The sequence below is a fragment of the Hipposideros armiger genome, unplaced genomic scaffold, assembly GCF_001890085.2.
Source record: "Hipposideros armiger isolate ML-2016 unplaced genomic scaffold, ASM189008v1 scaffold_282, whole genome shotgun sequence".
NCBI lineage: Eukaryota > Metazoa > Chordata > Mammalia > Chiroptera > Hipposideridae > Hipposideros > Hipposideros armiger.
This window is the reverse complement of record NW_017731632.1, coordinates 289,823-306,200: the sequence shown is the minus strand read 5'-3', so window position 1 is coordinate 306,200 and position 16,378 is coordinate 289,823. Positions and strand designations below refer to the sequence as shown.

Genomic DNA, 16,378 nt, shown 5'->3' with positions numbered 1-16,378 from the left:
ATGTTAAAGGTCGGGCTGCCCAACTCTGGAAATAAAAATAACAGCGTGCCAGTTAAATTTGAATTTCAGATAAATCATGAATAATTTTGTTTGTAAGTGTGCCTGAAATCACGAGACATACTATACTGCAAAATTATTTGTTGTTTATCTGAAATTCAGATTTAACTGGGTGCTCTGTACTTTATCTGGCAACTCTAATTAAATGGAAAAGGGGTAAATTCATTACGTCTGTATTATGTGATACAGTATCATAAGCACTCATCAAATTTGAGATAATGCCTTTAAAATGGTTGGAAACTGTTTCTCAGTGGCACTCATGACAGTGGCTCTTGCTTATTAAATGTGTGTCAGAGTAATCGCATCCAGTGAGTATTGAGCTTTATTGCCCCTGTTCTGGTCACCAGTGTAGCGAGACGGAGATCTGCTTTTGTGGAAATGCCCTACTTACGTTTAAGGAATTAATATAACAATGAAAAACGTCCTGGGAATTTAGAAAGCAACATGGAAGCTAGTGATCACAGTGGTAGAAGTGAAAGAGAAATTTTAAGGGGCAGAAATTAAAGCATAAATTTTGCCAACATAAGCCTATCAAAAACAAAGGGAGACCTAGCACACACTTTAAGAAGCTTGCGGTGCCACGTGTGTTTTCTGTCTGCAGGTGTACGAGTTGACCTTGCATTACACGCAGCACCAGGACCACAATGTGGTGACTGGCGCCTTGGAGCTCCTGCAGCAGCTCTTCAGGACCCCTCCCCCGGACCTCCTGCAGGCCCTGACCACAGCCGGCGGCCTCGCACAGCTGCCTACCACCCGTGAGCGGCCAGGTTGCCGGAGCCGCAGCGGCAGTATTGTGGAACTTATAGGTGAGTGGTCAGGAAGGGCGACTCTTCCAGCTGACCCTGCAGGAACGCTAGTTACCCTCTGGAGTCACGGGCCAGCACTGTGCCAGGAAGCTTATATCTCCAATTCCAACAGTTAACAGCTCAGGTAGCGGCCGTATAGTCTACAAGCGGAAGAACTGACACGTAGAAGGTGCAGTGGCAAAGTGAGGTCAGCTCTGACTCGGCCGCCTCCGCGTGGGGAAGGTGCCTCTAGGACCTGTCATCTCTGTCACTTTGCCGGAGATGGCACCTTCAGGTCTCCCTAGGGATTTTCGAGTTTCTTTCTGCTCCCCGGTCCTATTTGCTGTCCTGACTGCCCGTTCCTCCTCTGGGCGCCTCCTGTGCCTGGTCTGTGCCCTTCTCCTGTGTGCTTTCGGGGTTGGGCCCTGACCCCACCATCCTGTGCTGTTGCACACCGACCACTGCTTTTCCTGCACACAGCGAGTGGGCCCCATCTGGCATGGAGTCGCCCCTTGGGCACTGAAATAGATGGGGAGCCCTGCATCGCAGCCTGGGGACCGAGTGTGGCAGTGAGGAGGCTTCTGGCACTCATGGCCTGTCCTGGGCCCTGAGCAGTGTGGTCGGTTTAGTGCAGCATGCGTGCGTGCAGTGTGGTGCCACACACGAGACAGACTTTGAGTCATTTGTCTGATTGCTGCTTCCTTTAACATAAATGTTCCTAAACCATGAGCAGAAAATATTACTACCATGTTTCCCTGAAAATAAGACCTGGTCTTTTTTTAATTTTTGCTCCAACAATCTACACTTATTCATTTATTCATGTACAGAAATCTACATTTACTCAAACAGTCATGTCTGGCTGACGATCTTAACTGGGGCTTATGTTTGGGGTAGGACTTACATTACGAGCATCCTGAAAAATCATGCTAGGGCTTATTTTCCACTTAGGTCTTATTTTTGGGGAAACACGGTATGTCTGTTCAGTGTCCTTGGTCCTGAAGAATCATTTCCCCTACGGATTGCATGCCTTACAAACAGTTGCTGAAATACTCATTTCTAATGATCGTTTCTAATGGAAACTTACATTTGATTATTAGTTGACCACATAATCTGAGATTTCTGATGCTTTTAATTTGGCTTTTTAAATGCACTTTATTTGAGCTCTTGTGACGTTTTTGGCCATATTTTTAAAACTGTGTATTTGAGTATTTTCCTGTCGAAATTCAAGTGTTGCACTATGGTGCTTAAGCACTGCCTATGGGAATATGTTCACATATGCTCTAATTTTAAAGTTGAATCAAGCTTTTTGAATTTTCTAATTCCTTCTGGAATTCAGCAGCTTGTTACCTTACTTTCATCTGTCATTTTCTGTGATTTGCAGCTGGAGGGGGTTCTTCATGCAGCCCTGTCCTTTCAAGAAAACAAAAAGGTGATTATTTCAGAAATCAGAATTTTTAATCTTACTGATTTTTCTGTATTTCCATAATGCAATCAACTGTGCTATATGTCTTCTCAGCAGAGTGATTCATTATATGTCTAAATGTTGCTGGAATTGAATATGCCTAGTAGGGTGGCTTTTAAAAATTGCTTGTGTATCAGAATTGCTTTGTTATAAGTTTCTAATGTTTTAGGTCAGGGGTCAGCAAACTTTTTCTGTAAAGGGCCAGGTCGTGCATGTTTTAGCCCTGTGGGCCTTACTGTCTCCTTTGCAACTTTCGGCTCTGTCCTGTGGCAGGAAGGCAGCCATGGACAATAAACTCTGAGCTAATGGATGTGGCTGCGTCCAGTGGTCACAGAAGTAGGCAAGCTGCAGCCTGCCTACTCCTGCTTTAGGGAATGTGTCATATTTTATAAGATAACTTACCTCCCCGGTAAATTTGTTTAATGTTAGTCAGGAATAATGTCTGGTAAATTATTCAGTTAATTTGGGCCTGGTTATAATTTTCAGCTGTATCTAGCTTTGTAGCTTCCAGAGTGTTCTGATGCAATTAATTTCTTCTTATTGGATCAAAGTATTTCTGACATAATCTGATAGTGTCGGTACACATTGTCACCTTGCAACACCAGTCATTATTTTCTTTTCCAGTGTAGGTTTCCATAGGAAATAGTTGCTGTCATTTTGTATTATGAAATATTACAAGACTAATTCTTTTTTTTTTTTTTTAAGATTTCTATTGGGGAATTGGGGGATGGAAACAGCGCTGGGGAATTGGGGGAAGGGGAACAGACAAGTTGCTGTCGTTTTGTTCTTCAGTCTAGTTGTGGAGGATGATGCTTCACTGGCCCAAGTTGGCACCATCATTGCGCTCTTCCTAGGCGAGGCAGATCAGTTGCCGGCTTCTGGGTGGCCGCTCACTGCGGCTGCTGGCCGCTCAAGCTGGCTGCTGGCTACACACGGTATAGCCCATGGCAACCCACTGCAGCAGGGGCTGCAGCATACGCTGTCGCCGGCGACTCATGGCATCCCAGCTCCAGGTTGAGCTGTTGTTCAGCATCTTAGCTGTAGAGGGCAGTGTCACTGGCCCTCATATGTGGAATCCGAACTGGGGCCCTCTGGCATCCCAAGCCAGCTCTTAAGCAACGCGCCACTCGGCCGGCCTGACTAATTCTTTTTTTATAGAGGTTAATTGATGTACAGCATACTAATCTTTTTTGTGTCATGAGTTGAGTGTTTGCGAGCCTGCTGCCTAATATTTGCAGTATTGAATGGGATATTAACAGGAATAACATTCTAGCCTTGACCAAGTTAAGTAAACATTTCCTAGAAGAACTTAGAAGCAGTAATATTTGGGCCATCACAGTGTGGGATACTTAATCAACTGTCAGAATTTGGTGAAACACTGAGATTATTCGAGAGAGATTCCAGGAAAAGCTAGTCTCTCTATTGAATCTGGAGGCGATTTTCGGGCACGTGACTAAGTGACTCCGATGCTTGTTGTGTTTGTTTCCAGTGATGGCCGAGTCACGTGCTTGACATGAGCTGTTTTGTTTTTTTCTGGCCAGGACATGGGATATGATGTCCTCAGTCTCTTATCTTTCCAGTGTTTTGATTTTCATTTAGAGCTGTGGTTTTCAAACTTTTGTTATAGCCTCAAAATTACTGTTTTTTTTAAGTGAGATCTGCCGCTATATAAGAGAGGTAAAAGCAGAGTTGCTGGATGTAGGGTCAGGTGAGGCTGGGCGTGTGTGGCCTGGCATCGCTTCTCTGGCAGTGGTTGCTCCCCGCTTCCCCTCCTCCAGATACTGACTGCTGATTTGGGGGGCAGAGTGCTTCTTAGCACCTGAGCTCATGGGGGAGGAGGGGCGGGGGTATCTGCTTTCTCAGGGTAAACTGCTTGTTCTGTAATAAAGAATTATTTAGCAGATAAACTTAAGTCCTATGTCAGTTTGATCTAAATTTGGGTTTTCTTTGCTTTTTTTTGCCTTTAATGTCACATCAGTGTAGAGTTTTGGAAGTTGTTAAACCTGTGACCTGGCCTTTGAAGAGCTGTGAAATTAGAAGTTGCCAATAATTATTTTGACAGTGTCACTTAATGACATTTATATATAATGTAACCATAAGATTTAATGAGTCCAGTTAAATCATAGTTTGGAAACCATAAGCTAAAATGTAGTTTTAGGACTTTGCAAAAGATGAAATATTATTCCATCCTCCTAGATCATATAGTGCTTGAGTTCTGATTATCAGCCATAGAATCCAGCAAATGAAAAGATAATAAAATAAAAGTGACTTTAAGGTGTAAAAGTTTTATATATAAATTCTGATGTGCCATTGCAGATATGACATGAATATCCCAAGGGCTAATATTGGGTTGTTGGAAGAGTCATGGCGTATTTTTTCTATGTTTTTTGTTGCAAAAATGCGTCATGACTTTTCCAACAACCCAGTAGAATTGGTTCTGGCCATAACTTACCATTTTTAAAACTAAATAGTAATATGAATTATTTATCACTAACAGTCATCTTAAGTCAATACATATTTAGTAATTATTAAAATACTTTGGCACAGCTTGAGAATTATTGCTTTAAACTTTTTTCCACAAAGGTCTATTGATTTGAATAATGCTCTGTAATATCTCTGCATTCTTTGTGTTTAGCACTCTAGAGGCGCTAAAATGTTTAAATAGCATGATAACCTGTGTGAGAGGGGAATCGGTATGCTGGTGAGTTTGCACTCAGACTGAGATGGTTTGGTTGTCCAAGGCCTTCCTTTTGGCGAGCTTAAAGGTCTCCTGCTGCGTCATTTCCTAGGGAAAGTGCTCTTCGGAGAAGCAGCGGCCTTGGAGGACGACTCCGAGTCCAGGTCGGAGGCCGGCAGCCCAGCCTTTGCAGGTAGTTCTCGGGGTGGCAGTGGCGCCATCCTGCGTCCTCTGCTGGATCCACTTCTGCCTGTCCTGCCCTCACTGCACCTGCTCCTGGTGGATAACTCGGGCTCCTCTAGAATGTTTACTCTGAAACGTGTCTTCTTGTATCAAATATTTGCTGTTTTCCTTGGTTTAGGCTGTTTTAAAATTAGGTTCATACTCCTTGAGTAGGGGTAGTGGGTAAAAGTGTCTCATGAACTCTCCGGTTTGGGAGGGGAAAGACGGGGTTAAAAGTTGTCTGTGTATAATTTAAATTGGGAGAATTCTGTTTGTTTACAGAGAGTTATCTAACTAAGTTCTCTATTCCCCTTATAAATGATGAGTATTGACTAAGATACTAATAATTGGGTTAAATGAGGGTGGTTTGGGTTGTACAACATAATCCTATCCAAAAGAATATTTTTAGATAATGGAAAATAAGGCTAAAATATTTGGGGATGAAAATCTGAATAACCCCTGTGGTGATTATTAATCATTTATTTTACAAAATAGAAACTGATTTCTAATTACAGAAATAAAGTTAAAACAACAAAAAAGACAGCTGCCTACAGCATTATAAATAAAGCTTAGGTGCCCACTGACGCAGTGGCCTCCCGGGTTCCCACTGCTAATGGCTTGCGGTAGGTCTTTTTGTGGTGGTTTTTATGCAGTGTTGTTTTTAGTTGGAATTTCAACACTAAACGAGGGAATTGTGGTGCATATTTATACTACAGGAGAGTAGAACCGGCTTAGAGGTCTTGAACAGGGTCTGGGAAGAAAGAAAGCCCCCCTCAAAGCGATGGTGAATTCATGTCCTGTCTGAGCACTGCTCGCCTGGGCGTCGGTGAGTGCGGCCCGTGCCCCTGACTGGCCGCCTGGGAACCACCCGCGTACCACAGGTCATTACCTGTGCCTCTGAGCCATGGCTGCAGCGGCTGCCTAAGAACTTGACGTGGTGACGTTACTGGGCATATGTGAGGTTTGCAGTAAAATGCCCATTGGGAATATTGATAGCACTTAAAAAGTACCGCCTGCTGACCCTTATTTTATTATAATAATATGGCGGAAGGTAGGTAAATAACACAGGGGGAAGCAACTTTGTTCATTTTTGAAGGATGCACCGTTGCCTTGCTTTTGATGTATACTGTTAGGTTGTCGGAAGAGTCATGACGTATTTTTTCTGTGTTTTTTGTTGCAAAAATGTGTCATGACTTTTCCGAGTGCATATTTTCACCACATTTCAGGCTTTTTTTTGCAGTTGAAATGGTGATAGTGAATTTTAGGGTATTTTACAAACATTTGATCCCTACTGAATATTTTTCCCGGCCCTTTGAGGAATGGGTGTTTCTTTGTGTTTAGCCTCAGCCAAGGGTGAGATCAGCGGTGAGCTGGCTACTTCTTCTGGGCTCTCCACTCCTGGCTCTGCCAGCTCAGCTGCCGACTCCACGAGTCACGACATCATCACTGAGCAGCCCCGGTCCCAGCACACGCTGCAGCCAGACTCGGTGGATCTGGCTGGCTGTGACCTGATGAGCACGGCCACTGACGGGGACGAGGAGGACATCTTGAGCCACAGCTCCAGCCAGATCAGCGCTGTCCCCTCCGACCCTGCCATGGACCTGAATGATGGGACCCAGGCTTCCTCACCCATCAGTGACAGCTCCCAGACCACCACCGAAGGGCCGGATTCAGCCGTGACCCCTTCGGATAGTTCTGAGATTGTAAGTGGCTGGGAGGGATTCCCCGGTTTCTGCACAGGGGTCTTCCCTAAAGGCCCAGACTTGGGCCTTCTGCTCATTCTCCTCTGTCCGTCTGACCCACTAATAACAGTGCGGAGGCCACCAGCTCCGATCATTAACGGAGAGCTTGACACCATCTGAGACCTTCACTGAAGGAAGTGGCTGAGTGTCATTTGTGTTGAACATGGAGGCCCCAAATTAGTTGATGATGTGGACTCTGCTAAAATGAGTGCATTTGAAATTGTTTAAGACCTTGTGGGGCACAGGGGAAACCATTATTTTAAAAAATCTTTAAGAAGCCTATTAACAGACCTGTGGGTTTAATGCAGTGTAGTTAATAACAATAATACTATGCATTATCTTAACACTTTTTGACTTTTCAAAATGTTTATAAGGCATCTCATCCATAGAGCATGGATTGAAGTACCTCTGATCTCTGAGTCAGTGGACAAGGAACGCTTCACGGATGTTTTAATAAAAAAGTTTGGTGCAAGCACATACTAGATTTTATACCCAATCTTATTTTAAAAATTTGCACATTAAGTGTTTTGCTACTGTTGAATCCATTTTGTTAAGACCATGGTTTTGTTTTTTATTTGGCTAAATACAGAAACGCTGAATTACAAATCATGGGATGAAGCATGTGCATGTCCCCTTCGACCAGTTGTCACGTGGATGTGATTTCTAATGGCCACGTGGGTTTAGTTACTCGTTAGAGAAGTAGGCTCGTTGGTAGTGTTTTTCACCAGAGGCTTGGGGAGGACGGGACAGATCATGGGAACAGAGGGCCACGATGTTAGGCAGGGAGTGCAGGCACTTTGCCCAGCACACAGGGAGCAGGACGGGCTGGGAGAGTGCTGGGCACAGGAGCGTGTGAAGCCTGCGCAGGGGTCACACCAGCTCCCATGATGTCTTGCCTCTTTATAGTAGATGGTTTCTGGACAGACTTGTTAAAAATAGAAATGAATGACCACAGAAACACTGGGAGTGTTTCAGCAGAGGCTGAGTGAGTGACAGTGCTGGTGGTCAGGCCTAGCAGGTCTCTGGCCCATAGGGAGCTAAGCACCTTCCCTTGAATTCCCACTTTGGTGTAGTTCTTTCTAGTTGATGAAATGCTTCCATCTTGTATCCAGTTATTAATGTTTTGCTGAACAAGTGTATTGAAGACTTAGTATGTTCTAGGGAGTGTTCTACAAACCGGAGATGAGGTCCAGAGCGTGACATGCAAAACTGCTCGCATGAAGCTAATATCCTAGAGGAGTCCTCAAGCTTTCCATGTAGGACCAGAGAGTAAATATCTTTGGCTTTCTGAGCCATGCAGCCTTTGTCACATCTCTGCTGTTGTAATGTGAAAGCAGTCATGGAAAACATATAAACAAATGAGCATTGCAGAGTTCCAGTAAAGCTTTATTTACAAAAACCAGGTGGTGGGCCAGGTTTGGCCCAGAGGTCATAGTTTGCCTACCCCTGTTCTAGAGCATGTACATGTGCATAGGGCAGGTCATTAGCTAATAGTCAATAAGTAAACACATAGAGGGATATAAGTGCCGTAGAGAAAAATAAACCAATTGAAGGGGATAGGGAGTTGCTTCACGAGTCAGTTCAGTATGGGGTAAGGGGCTTGGCCTACGGGGAGCCTGGCAGCGTGAGAATTCGGGCTCTGCCGTGAGCTGTGCAGCCTGGAGCAGCTCCGTCCCTTCTGCCTTAGCTTCTTAACCAACAAAACGGGAGCGGTAACAGTGCTCGTGTCGTAAGACTTAGGAAGACCAGGGCACGCAGTCAATGTGATGTGCTTCAGATCCTGCCTAAGCTGTAGTGAAGTATTCAAAACGATTTTTACTGTGACATTTTTATTGTGCTGTTTTTTGTTGTTTTTGTAAACTAATCTGGAGGATGGAGAGGGGAGGAAATTGATTTTTGTTCGTCGTTTTTGATCATGTAGCTTGATTTTTTTAAATTTAATTAAAAGGATTTGGAATGATTATTGGAAAATGGTATAGAATTTATTTTAGTAATAATTTACTAGCATATTGAGGGTTCATCATTCAGTTTTTCAGGTAAATTACATGGGATTTCAACTGAATGTGAAAAAATGTTGCAGTATGGAATTATTACCCAGCTTATGGCTGCATGTATGAAATACTGTGTCCAAAGCTTAGTTGATTAAGTTCTCACAATTTAGGACATAGCCATGAGGTGTGATCAAACAATACGATGAATGTTTCAATAAAAAAATTTATTATGTTGCCATTAATCCCCCTCAAAATACTCCCCCCTCGCTTTGAACACACTTAGCCCATCATTCTTGCCACTTTCTGAAGCAGTTCTGGAAGTCTTCTTTCATGAGTGTTTTTAGTTGTGCTGTCATGGCTGCCTTGATGTCCTGAATCATTTTGACTTTGGGGAAGGGCCGGAAGTCACATGGTGCCAGATCCAGTGAATAAGGCGGATGAGGACACACTGTAATGTTTTTATTTGACAGAAATCGCCATACCAGAAGCGATGTATGACACAGAGTGTTGTCATGATGGTGGATAACTTACTGCACACTTGATTGATTGATTGATTGATTGATTGATTTTTAAAGATTTCATTGGGGAATTGGGGGAGGGGAACAGCGTTGGGGAATCAGGGAGGGGGAACAGACAAGTTGCTGTCCTTTTGTTCTTCAGTCTAGTTGTGGAGGACGTCACTTCACTGGCCCATGTTGGTATTATCATTGCGTTCTTCCTGGGTGAGGTATTCTCTTGTCGGCCATTGGACGGCCACTCACAGTGGCTCACAAAAGCTCACACCTGCTGCTGGCCACTCACGGCAGCCTACGCCATCGCCGGCGACTCACGGCAGCCTAGTTCCAGGTTGAGGTGTTGTTCACCATCTTAGCTGTAGAGGGCGCAGCGTCACTGGCCCTCAATGTGGGATCCAAACCGGGGCCATGCGCATGCTCAGAGCTTGATGTCCCAAGCCAACTCCTAACCAACACGCCACTCGGCTGGCCCTACTGCACACTTTAAAACACACCTTCTCTCAACCGTGGCTCACACCTGACTGACTGCACTGAACAAGTTGAAATTTGTCACACACTGTTACTAAGGTTCGACATACCGCTTCCTGTATTGAAGATCCCTGCATTTCCATTGGATGGCACCTGGCAGCAGCATTCATCATAGTTTTTGATCACAACAGAAAAGCTTTCTGTCACACATCTCTTCTGGTATATGGCAATTTCTGTCCAATAAAAACACTGGTGTGTCTTTATCCACCTTATTCACCGGATCTGGCATTGTGTGACTTCTGGCTATTCCCCAAAATAAAAATGATCGTGAAAGGAAAATGTTTTGAATTGATTCAGGACATCGAAGCAGCCACGACAGCGCAACAGCCTGTCACTCAAAAAAGAGGACTTCCAGAACTGCTTCAGAAAGTGCCAAGAACATTGGGATAAGTGTGTTCAAAGCGAGGGGGAATATTTTGAGGGGGATTAATGGCAATGTCTTTTACTGTAAAAATTTTTTAAAAATGTAAACATTCACATTGTTTGATCACATTGTATTATATTAGGTTTTTGTCTAAAAGATTTGTACTCATTTTTCACTTGCTGTAAAAATTGCTTGTGAAGATAAAAATTTTGTTTAGGGTTTTTTTTTGTTTTTTTTTTAAATATCAAAAAGAAATGTCCAGATTGGAATTCTTTGGAATTTTTCGAGTTATAAAAGCTTTTGAAAATGTAGTAGTAACGTGTGATCAGTGAGCTCTCGGTAATTTATACACGTGTCTACTTGCATTTGAGGAATGGCCTTGCATTAGTGTGTACGACATGGGCCGTGTCACATAGGAGTTTTGCCTTTGCCCTTGCATGTCAAGGCTTGTCCTTAGCAGCGACACCTCAGAGCCTTCACAGCCTCTCTCGGACCGTTTAGGTGTTAGATGGTGCTGACAGCCAGTACTCAGGGATGCAGCTGTCGCCGCAGGACGAGGACGAGGACCCCACAGGTGTTCTTCCTGATGAAGACGCAGACGCTTTTGGAAGCTCTTCAGTCGGTATGTTGACTTCAGCCAATCTGCCCCCAAATGGTCTTTTTTTCAACCCCGATGTCTTAGTTTTATTTTAGCTTCCAGGAAGAAATCTCGATAGCTGTATTTTCTGAGCTGTAAATAGCAAATGAGGAAAAACAATTGAGGAGTGATTGTCTTTTTTCTTGATCTAACTCCTTCCTGTACTTTCATGTTGACTATGTGTAAATATGTGTATTTCTGTTTTAATGGGAAGCTTGCCACTTAATCTTGATTTCTCTGTTTTTTTAAGCCCTTCAACAAGCACATTTATTGAGCAGCATGGGCCACAGCAGGCAGCCCTCTGACAGCAGCATAGATAGGTTTGTGTCGAGAGAGGAAGCAGCTGAACCAGGAGACCAAGAAAACAAGGTGAGAGACGTGGGCAGCGGTCTGAGCTCGTGCGTGTTGAGTCAGTGCAGTACCCTGTCTGCCATGCGTCGGGCCCTCCTGAGCTTTTGCTCAGCTTTGCCCTTTAAATCGGGACCTTTGCCCGGGCCTACTCTGACGCCTGCCTCCCCAGGCCCTGGGAATCTCTGGGCGCCCTCCCCAGACCAGCCTGTCTTACCTGGTGGCCACCTCACCTGAGTCCCAGGCCATTCATTTGATGGTCATGCGTGGCCTTACTACATTTCTTGTTTATGTTCCATTTAATTGATTTGTTTGTTTTTTTATGATGGTAAATAAAATATACGTAACATAACATTTGCCAGTTCAGTGGCACTAAGTACTTGCACGCTATTGTGAACATCTCCACCATCATCTCCAGAAGTTTCCATCTTTCCAAACTGACACTCTGTCCCCACGAAGCATCTCCCTATCTCTTCCCCCAGCCCCTCGTCACCTCCATTCTGCTTCCTGTCTCTGCATTTGATGCCTCTGGGGACCTTACAGAAGTGGAATCACACAATGTTTGTCCTTCTGTGTCTGGCTTATCTCACTGAGCATGATGTCTTCCATGGTGTACAGGTGTCAGGGTTTCCTTTCTGTTTAAGGCTGAATGGTAGTCCATTAAGTGTGTACACCACATTTTGTTTTTCTGTTCATCCATCGATGGACACTTGGGTTGCTTCCATCTTTTGATGATTGTGAATTATGCTGCTAGGAACGTGGGGGAACAAATATCTCTTCAGTACCCTGATTTCAATTTTTGGGGGTGCACACCCATATGTGGAATGGCTGCTCGTTCTGTGTCTAAGGTTTTGAAGAACTTTCTGTTCTCCCAGTTGATTTGAAATTCCTCAGGGCAAGAAATAGTGTTTTGTACTTAGTCCTACATAAATGCTCAATCTTAACAGTTCCTTCCAGGTCCCCACGCGCCAGGCCTGCCCCCCCCCCTCCCCGATCGTGCCTTCCAGGTCCCCGGGCGCCTGCCCCCCCCCCCCCCCGATCGCCCAGGCCCCTCCCTCTGCCTGCAGGCCTGTTGTCCTCAGGGCAAGAAATAGTGTTTTGTACTTAGTCCTACATAAATGCTCAATCTTAACAGTGCCTTCCAGGTCCCCGGGCGCCAGGCCTGCCCCCCCCCCTCCCCGATCGTGCCTTCCAGGTCCCCGGGCGCCAGGCCTGCCCCTCAGCCCCGGGCTTTCCCCAGGCCCCTCCCTCTGCCTGAGAGCTTCTTGTCCTGTAGACGCCGGCTCAGGCTGTCCCTGCCCACGCAGCCTCTCCTGAGTGCCGGGGCTCAGCTGCCTTCCTATCCCGTGTGCCCTCCCTGCCAGTTAGGCTGAGCTCATCCCTGCCACAGCCCACGTGACCCTCTGACCGGTCTGTTGTGCCCACCGTGGTCTGTGAGGTCAGGCGTGTACCTGGGCAGAGAGAGGCGTCTGCATCCCAGCACCCCGCATAGTTGCCTGGGAACCATTTGTTTAAGGGGCGAATGAACGAATGTATTGGTTCTCTGACAAACAAGTTTCTGTAAGACAAACAAGTGTCAGTTTCTGTGTTCTAGCCTTGCAGGATCAAAGGTGACATAGGACAGCCTACCGACGAGGATTCTGCTCCCCTTGTCCATTGCGTCCGCCTTTTGTCTGCTTCATTTTTGCTAACTGGGGAAAGAAATGGTAAGTATGGAAGGGCAGCTACAGAGTTGAGGGAAATTAGTAGGTGTCACAGGTCAGATGGGTGACAGTTTAGTGCCTCGTTAGTGCAGCCCAGAGAGTCATTTGGGTGAGTGAGCGTCGGTTTTCACTGACTGGCGGGCGGAGGGAGGGATGGTGGGGCAGCTGCTTTCGCGGGCCAGTGTGTGTGTCTTTGGAAATGAAGTGTTGGCAGCTTTGAAGGTAACCCAAATGGTTCCTTTGCAGCGCTGGTTCCCGACAGGGACGTGAGGGTCAGCGTGAAGGCGCTGGCTCTCAGCTGTGTGGGAGCTGCTGTGGCCCTTCACCCCGAATCTTTCTTCAGCAAACTTTACAGAACACCCCTCGAAACCATGGAACACTCTGGTACGTTCAGGCTCGCCTCTTCCTCCTCATGGGTCGTCATTGTTTTGAAAACTGTTTCAGACCATCTTGGCTATTTCAGAGCAGGAAGTTTTTTGAGTTGATTTGTGGCATTTGAACTGTGTCGTACGTAGTCTCCATCAAATACACAGATAGTAATTAGTGTCGCTTTCTGGACCCCTGTCCACGGGATGTTTAGGTGAAATGCACATAACAAAACAATGGAATTCCAGGAATTTAAGGCCGGAATAAATGCATTGGGTTAATACCTAAAGCGCGAAGTGTGTGTGATCAGCATTGCCTGGGTCACACTGAGCCTGGCTAGACGTTCACTCTCAGACACATGGGCACAGCACGGCCGCGGCAACAGCAGGTCCCTTCTCACCGTGGAGTAGGTGGTGGGAAGAACCCACTTGGGAATTCGCCTCCGCCGTCTACTCTGTGTGTGGGCGAGGTGGCAAACTTGTGCTTTTAATTTATGGTAGGTGAGTGTAGACCCGTTTGGTTTGAGTTTCTCTGATCTTTTTGAAATGAAATCCTAGAATTTGCTTATGGGCTGACCACCTGGAATTACCACCTGTTACAGCAGCGGTTCTCAACCTTCCTAATGCTGCGACCCCTTAATACAGTTCCTCATGTTGTGGTAACCCCCAACCATAAAATTATTTTCGTTGCTACTCTATAACTGTAATTTTGCTAGTGTTATGAATCGTAATGTAAATATCTTTTTGTTTCCCGATGGTCTTAGGCGACCCCTGTGAAAGGGTCGCGACCCATAGGGTGAGAACCGCTGTGTTACAGTGTGCGTGGTATCGGGCAGGTGCTACCTCTGGAACCCTTAAGCCTCCAAATGCCTTTACCGCTCACGGTTATTATAGTCAGGTCTGGCTTAGACTGGGATAGCCCCCTGCCCTTTGGTTTCCTGACAATTAAGCTTTTGTGTTGAGCTGGAAGGTTGAAGGTGGGGCCTTACATGGTGGGTGGCCAATTCATCCCCCAGAGGAGCAGTATGTCTCAGGCGTCCTGAACTACATTGATCACGGAGACCCGCAGGTCCGAGGAGCCACAGCCATTCTCTGCGGGACCCTCATCTCCTCCATCCTCAGCCGGTCCCGCTTCCACGTGGGCGACTGGATGGGCACCGTTAGAACTCTGACAGGTAAGGGCAGGCTTTTCAGGACTGTCTTTTCTAGGTAGGGCCCAAGGTCAGGTTTTCATGAAGGCGTTTGTTGCTTGCTGTTTTGGTCAGGAAACACATTTTCTCTGGCGGACTGCATTCCTTTGCTGCAGAAAACCTTGAAGGACGAATCTTCTGTAACTTGCAAGTTGGCTTGTACAGCTGTACGGGTGAGTGTGATCCTCTGTGGGACCCAGTGCTCTGATTCTGGGAAATTTTACCATTATTACAGTTAAATGTTAAATGTGTCAAGATATTCTAAAGCTGTAAACAATAACAAATCTCTGTATCTACCACTCAGCTTTAGGAAGAAAATAGTGCCGATAAAGTTAAGGCTTAATGGACTTTTGTTTGAGTTTTGATTCTCAGAAAATTTGTTTGAAAAATAACTTTTCCTAAAGAGTGTATTTAGAACTAGACCCCCTTCCCCCATGAAAGGGGCACGGTTCCTTCTAAACTCGAGGTCACCTAGGTGAAGTGGGCACTGTCAGCATCTCGGATGTGGGACAGGTGTGTGTCCTGTGGTGTCACAGATCACCGGGTGCGGCTGCCGCCCGCTGACCGGCCGCCATGGCCATGGCCATGGCCTCAGCCTCGCTTTCCATTCCTAGCACTGCGTCATGAGCCTCTGCAGTAGCAGCTACAGTGAGTTGGGGCTGCAGCTGATCACAGACTTGCTGGGCCTGAGGAACAGCTCCTACTGGCTGGTGAGGACGGAGCTGCTGGAGACACTGGCCGAGATCGACTTCAGGTGAGTGCACCAGGTTCATTAGCAGGGACCGGGGTTGCGCAGGGTCGGCCGGGGCAGCTGATGCAGGTGTCATGGTGCCCAGGGAGCCGGGGCGGCGAGACCATGGTTTCTGGCTCGTGGTGCCACCCTCCTCCTCTGCTTCCCTGTTCTCATCGTCTTAAATGCACTGCCATTTTCGAGGGTCTTAGTCCTGCCTGCGCTCCGGCTGGTGGAGATAAAAGGGCTCCGACTTTTAAAACAGAGTCGCTTGTATCAGTCCTGCTTCCTTAAAAGTAAGGTGCTCCTCATCACACTGAACTCAGGCGACAGCTGATGTGTATTTTGTTGCAACTGAAAAATAACTTTTGATGTGTTGCAGTTTTTCATTTCCTAGGAATGGGTTTGGGTTCGAGTTTTTTCTTTCAGAAGGGAAGTTTTCCTGTGTTGCCGGGGCATTTGTAAGGCACCACCTCCAGAGGCTGGTCATGTGCCAGGCCATGCTGGCCACCCTCTGCGGGCGGAGTGTTTGCTTGCATCCTCAGAACATCTCTGAGAATCAGGGGTTGTCCCAGCTGCACTCCACAGACGGGATGCCGAGCGCGGTGGCGGGAGGGTGCAGGGGTTAGCCTGGAGTAAGAGAGGAATATAAACTCTGCTTGTCAAACACAGTGTTTCTGCCTGTTCAAGTAAGCGCTGCCCTTGCTGCCCTGAGAGCCCCCACCCCCGGGGGGCTCGGATTAATCCCCGAGCGGCCTCCCTGGCGTCTTACCTGCCAGTGGCTTGCAGGCCGCCAGAGGGCTTTGCTGAGTAATGAGTCCCTTCATTGTTCCATGTTTTCCGGTGGCAGGCTGGTGAGCTTCCTGGAGGCGAAAGCAGAACACCTTCACAGAGGCGCCCACCACTACACAGGGGTAAGCAGTTCATGTTCATGTCTGGGAGCCGCCTGGGCACCTCCCGCTGCCGCACTTTCCCACTGTGGCGTCTCGCTGGGCATTCTGCCCAGCTTTACTTCACAGTCGGTGTCATGAACGACAGTGTTGTGTGGGGGAAACTTAAGAC

General features: G+C 46.5%; 1 protein-coding gene across 6 annotated transcripts in view; it reads left to right on the top strand.

Moving 5' to 3' along the window:
* Positions 1–16,378, top strand: part of HTT (huntingtin) — a 126,980-nt gene that overhangs the window by 33,703 nt on the left and 76,899 nt on the right. For 3 of the 6 annotated variants that reach the window (XM_019657952.1, XM_019657956.1, XM_019657957.1), the window contains exons 9-20: positions 659–863; positions 2,224–2,271; positions 5,094–5,174; positions 6,545–6,906; positions 10,845–10,965; positions 11,231–11,349; positions 12,923–13,034; positions 13,278–13,415; positions 14,413–14,571; positions 14,662–14,759; positions 15,201–15,340; positions 16,167–16,230. In XM_019657952.1, the coding sequence (XP_019513497.1) occupies positions 659–863; positions 2,224–2,271; positions 5,094–5,174; positions 6,545–6,906; positions 10,845–10,965; positions 11,231–11,349; positions 12,923–13,034; positions 13,278–13,415; positions 14,413–14,571; positions 14,662–14,759; positions 15,201–15,340; positions 16,167–16,230 (1,647 nt within the window). The remainder of the gene's footprint in view (positions 1–658; positions 864–2,223; positions 2,272–5,093; positions 5,175–6,544; positions 6,907–10,844; positions 10,966–11,230; positions 11,350–12,922; positions 13,035–13,277; positions 13,416–14,412; positions 14,572–14,661; positions 14,760–15,200; positions 15,341–16,166; positions 16,231–16,378) is intronic. The other 3 variants (XM_019657953.1, XM_019657954.1, XM_019657955.1) reach the window with 3 other exon arrangements.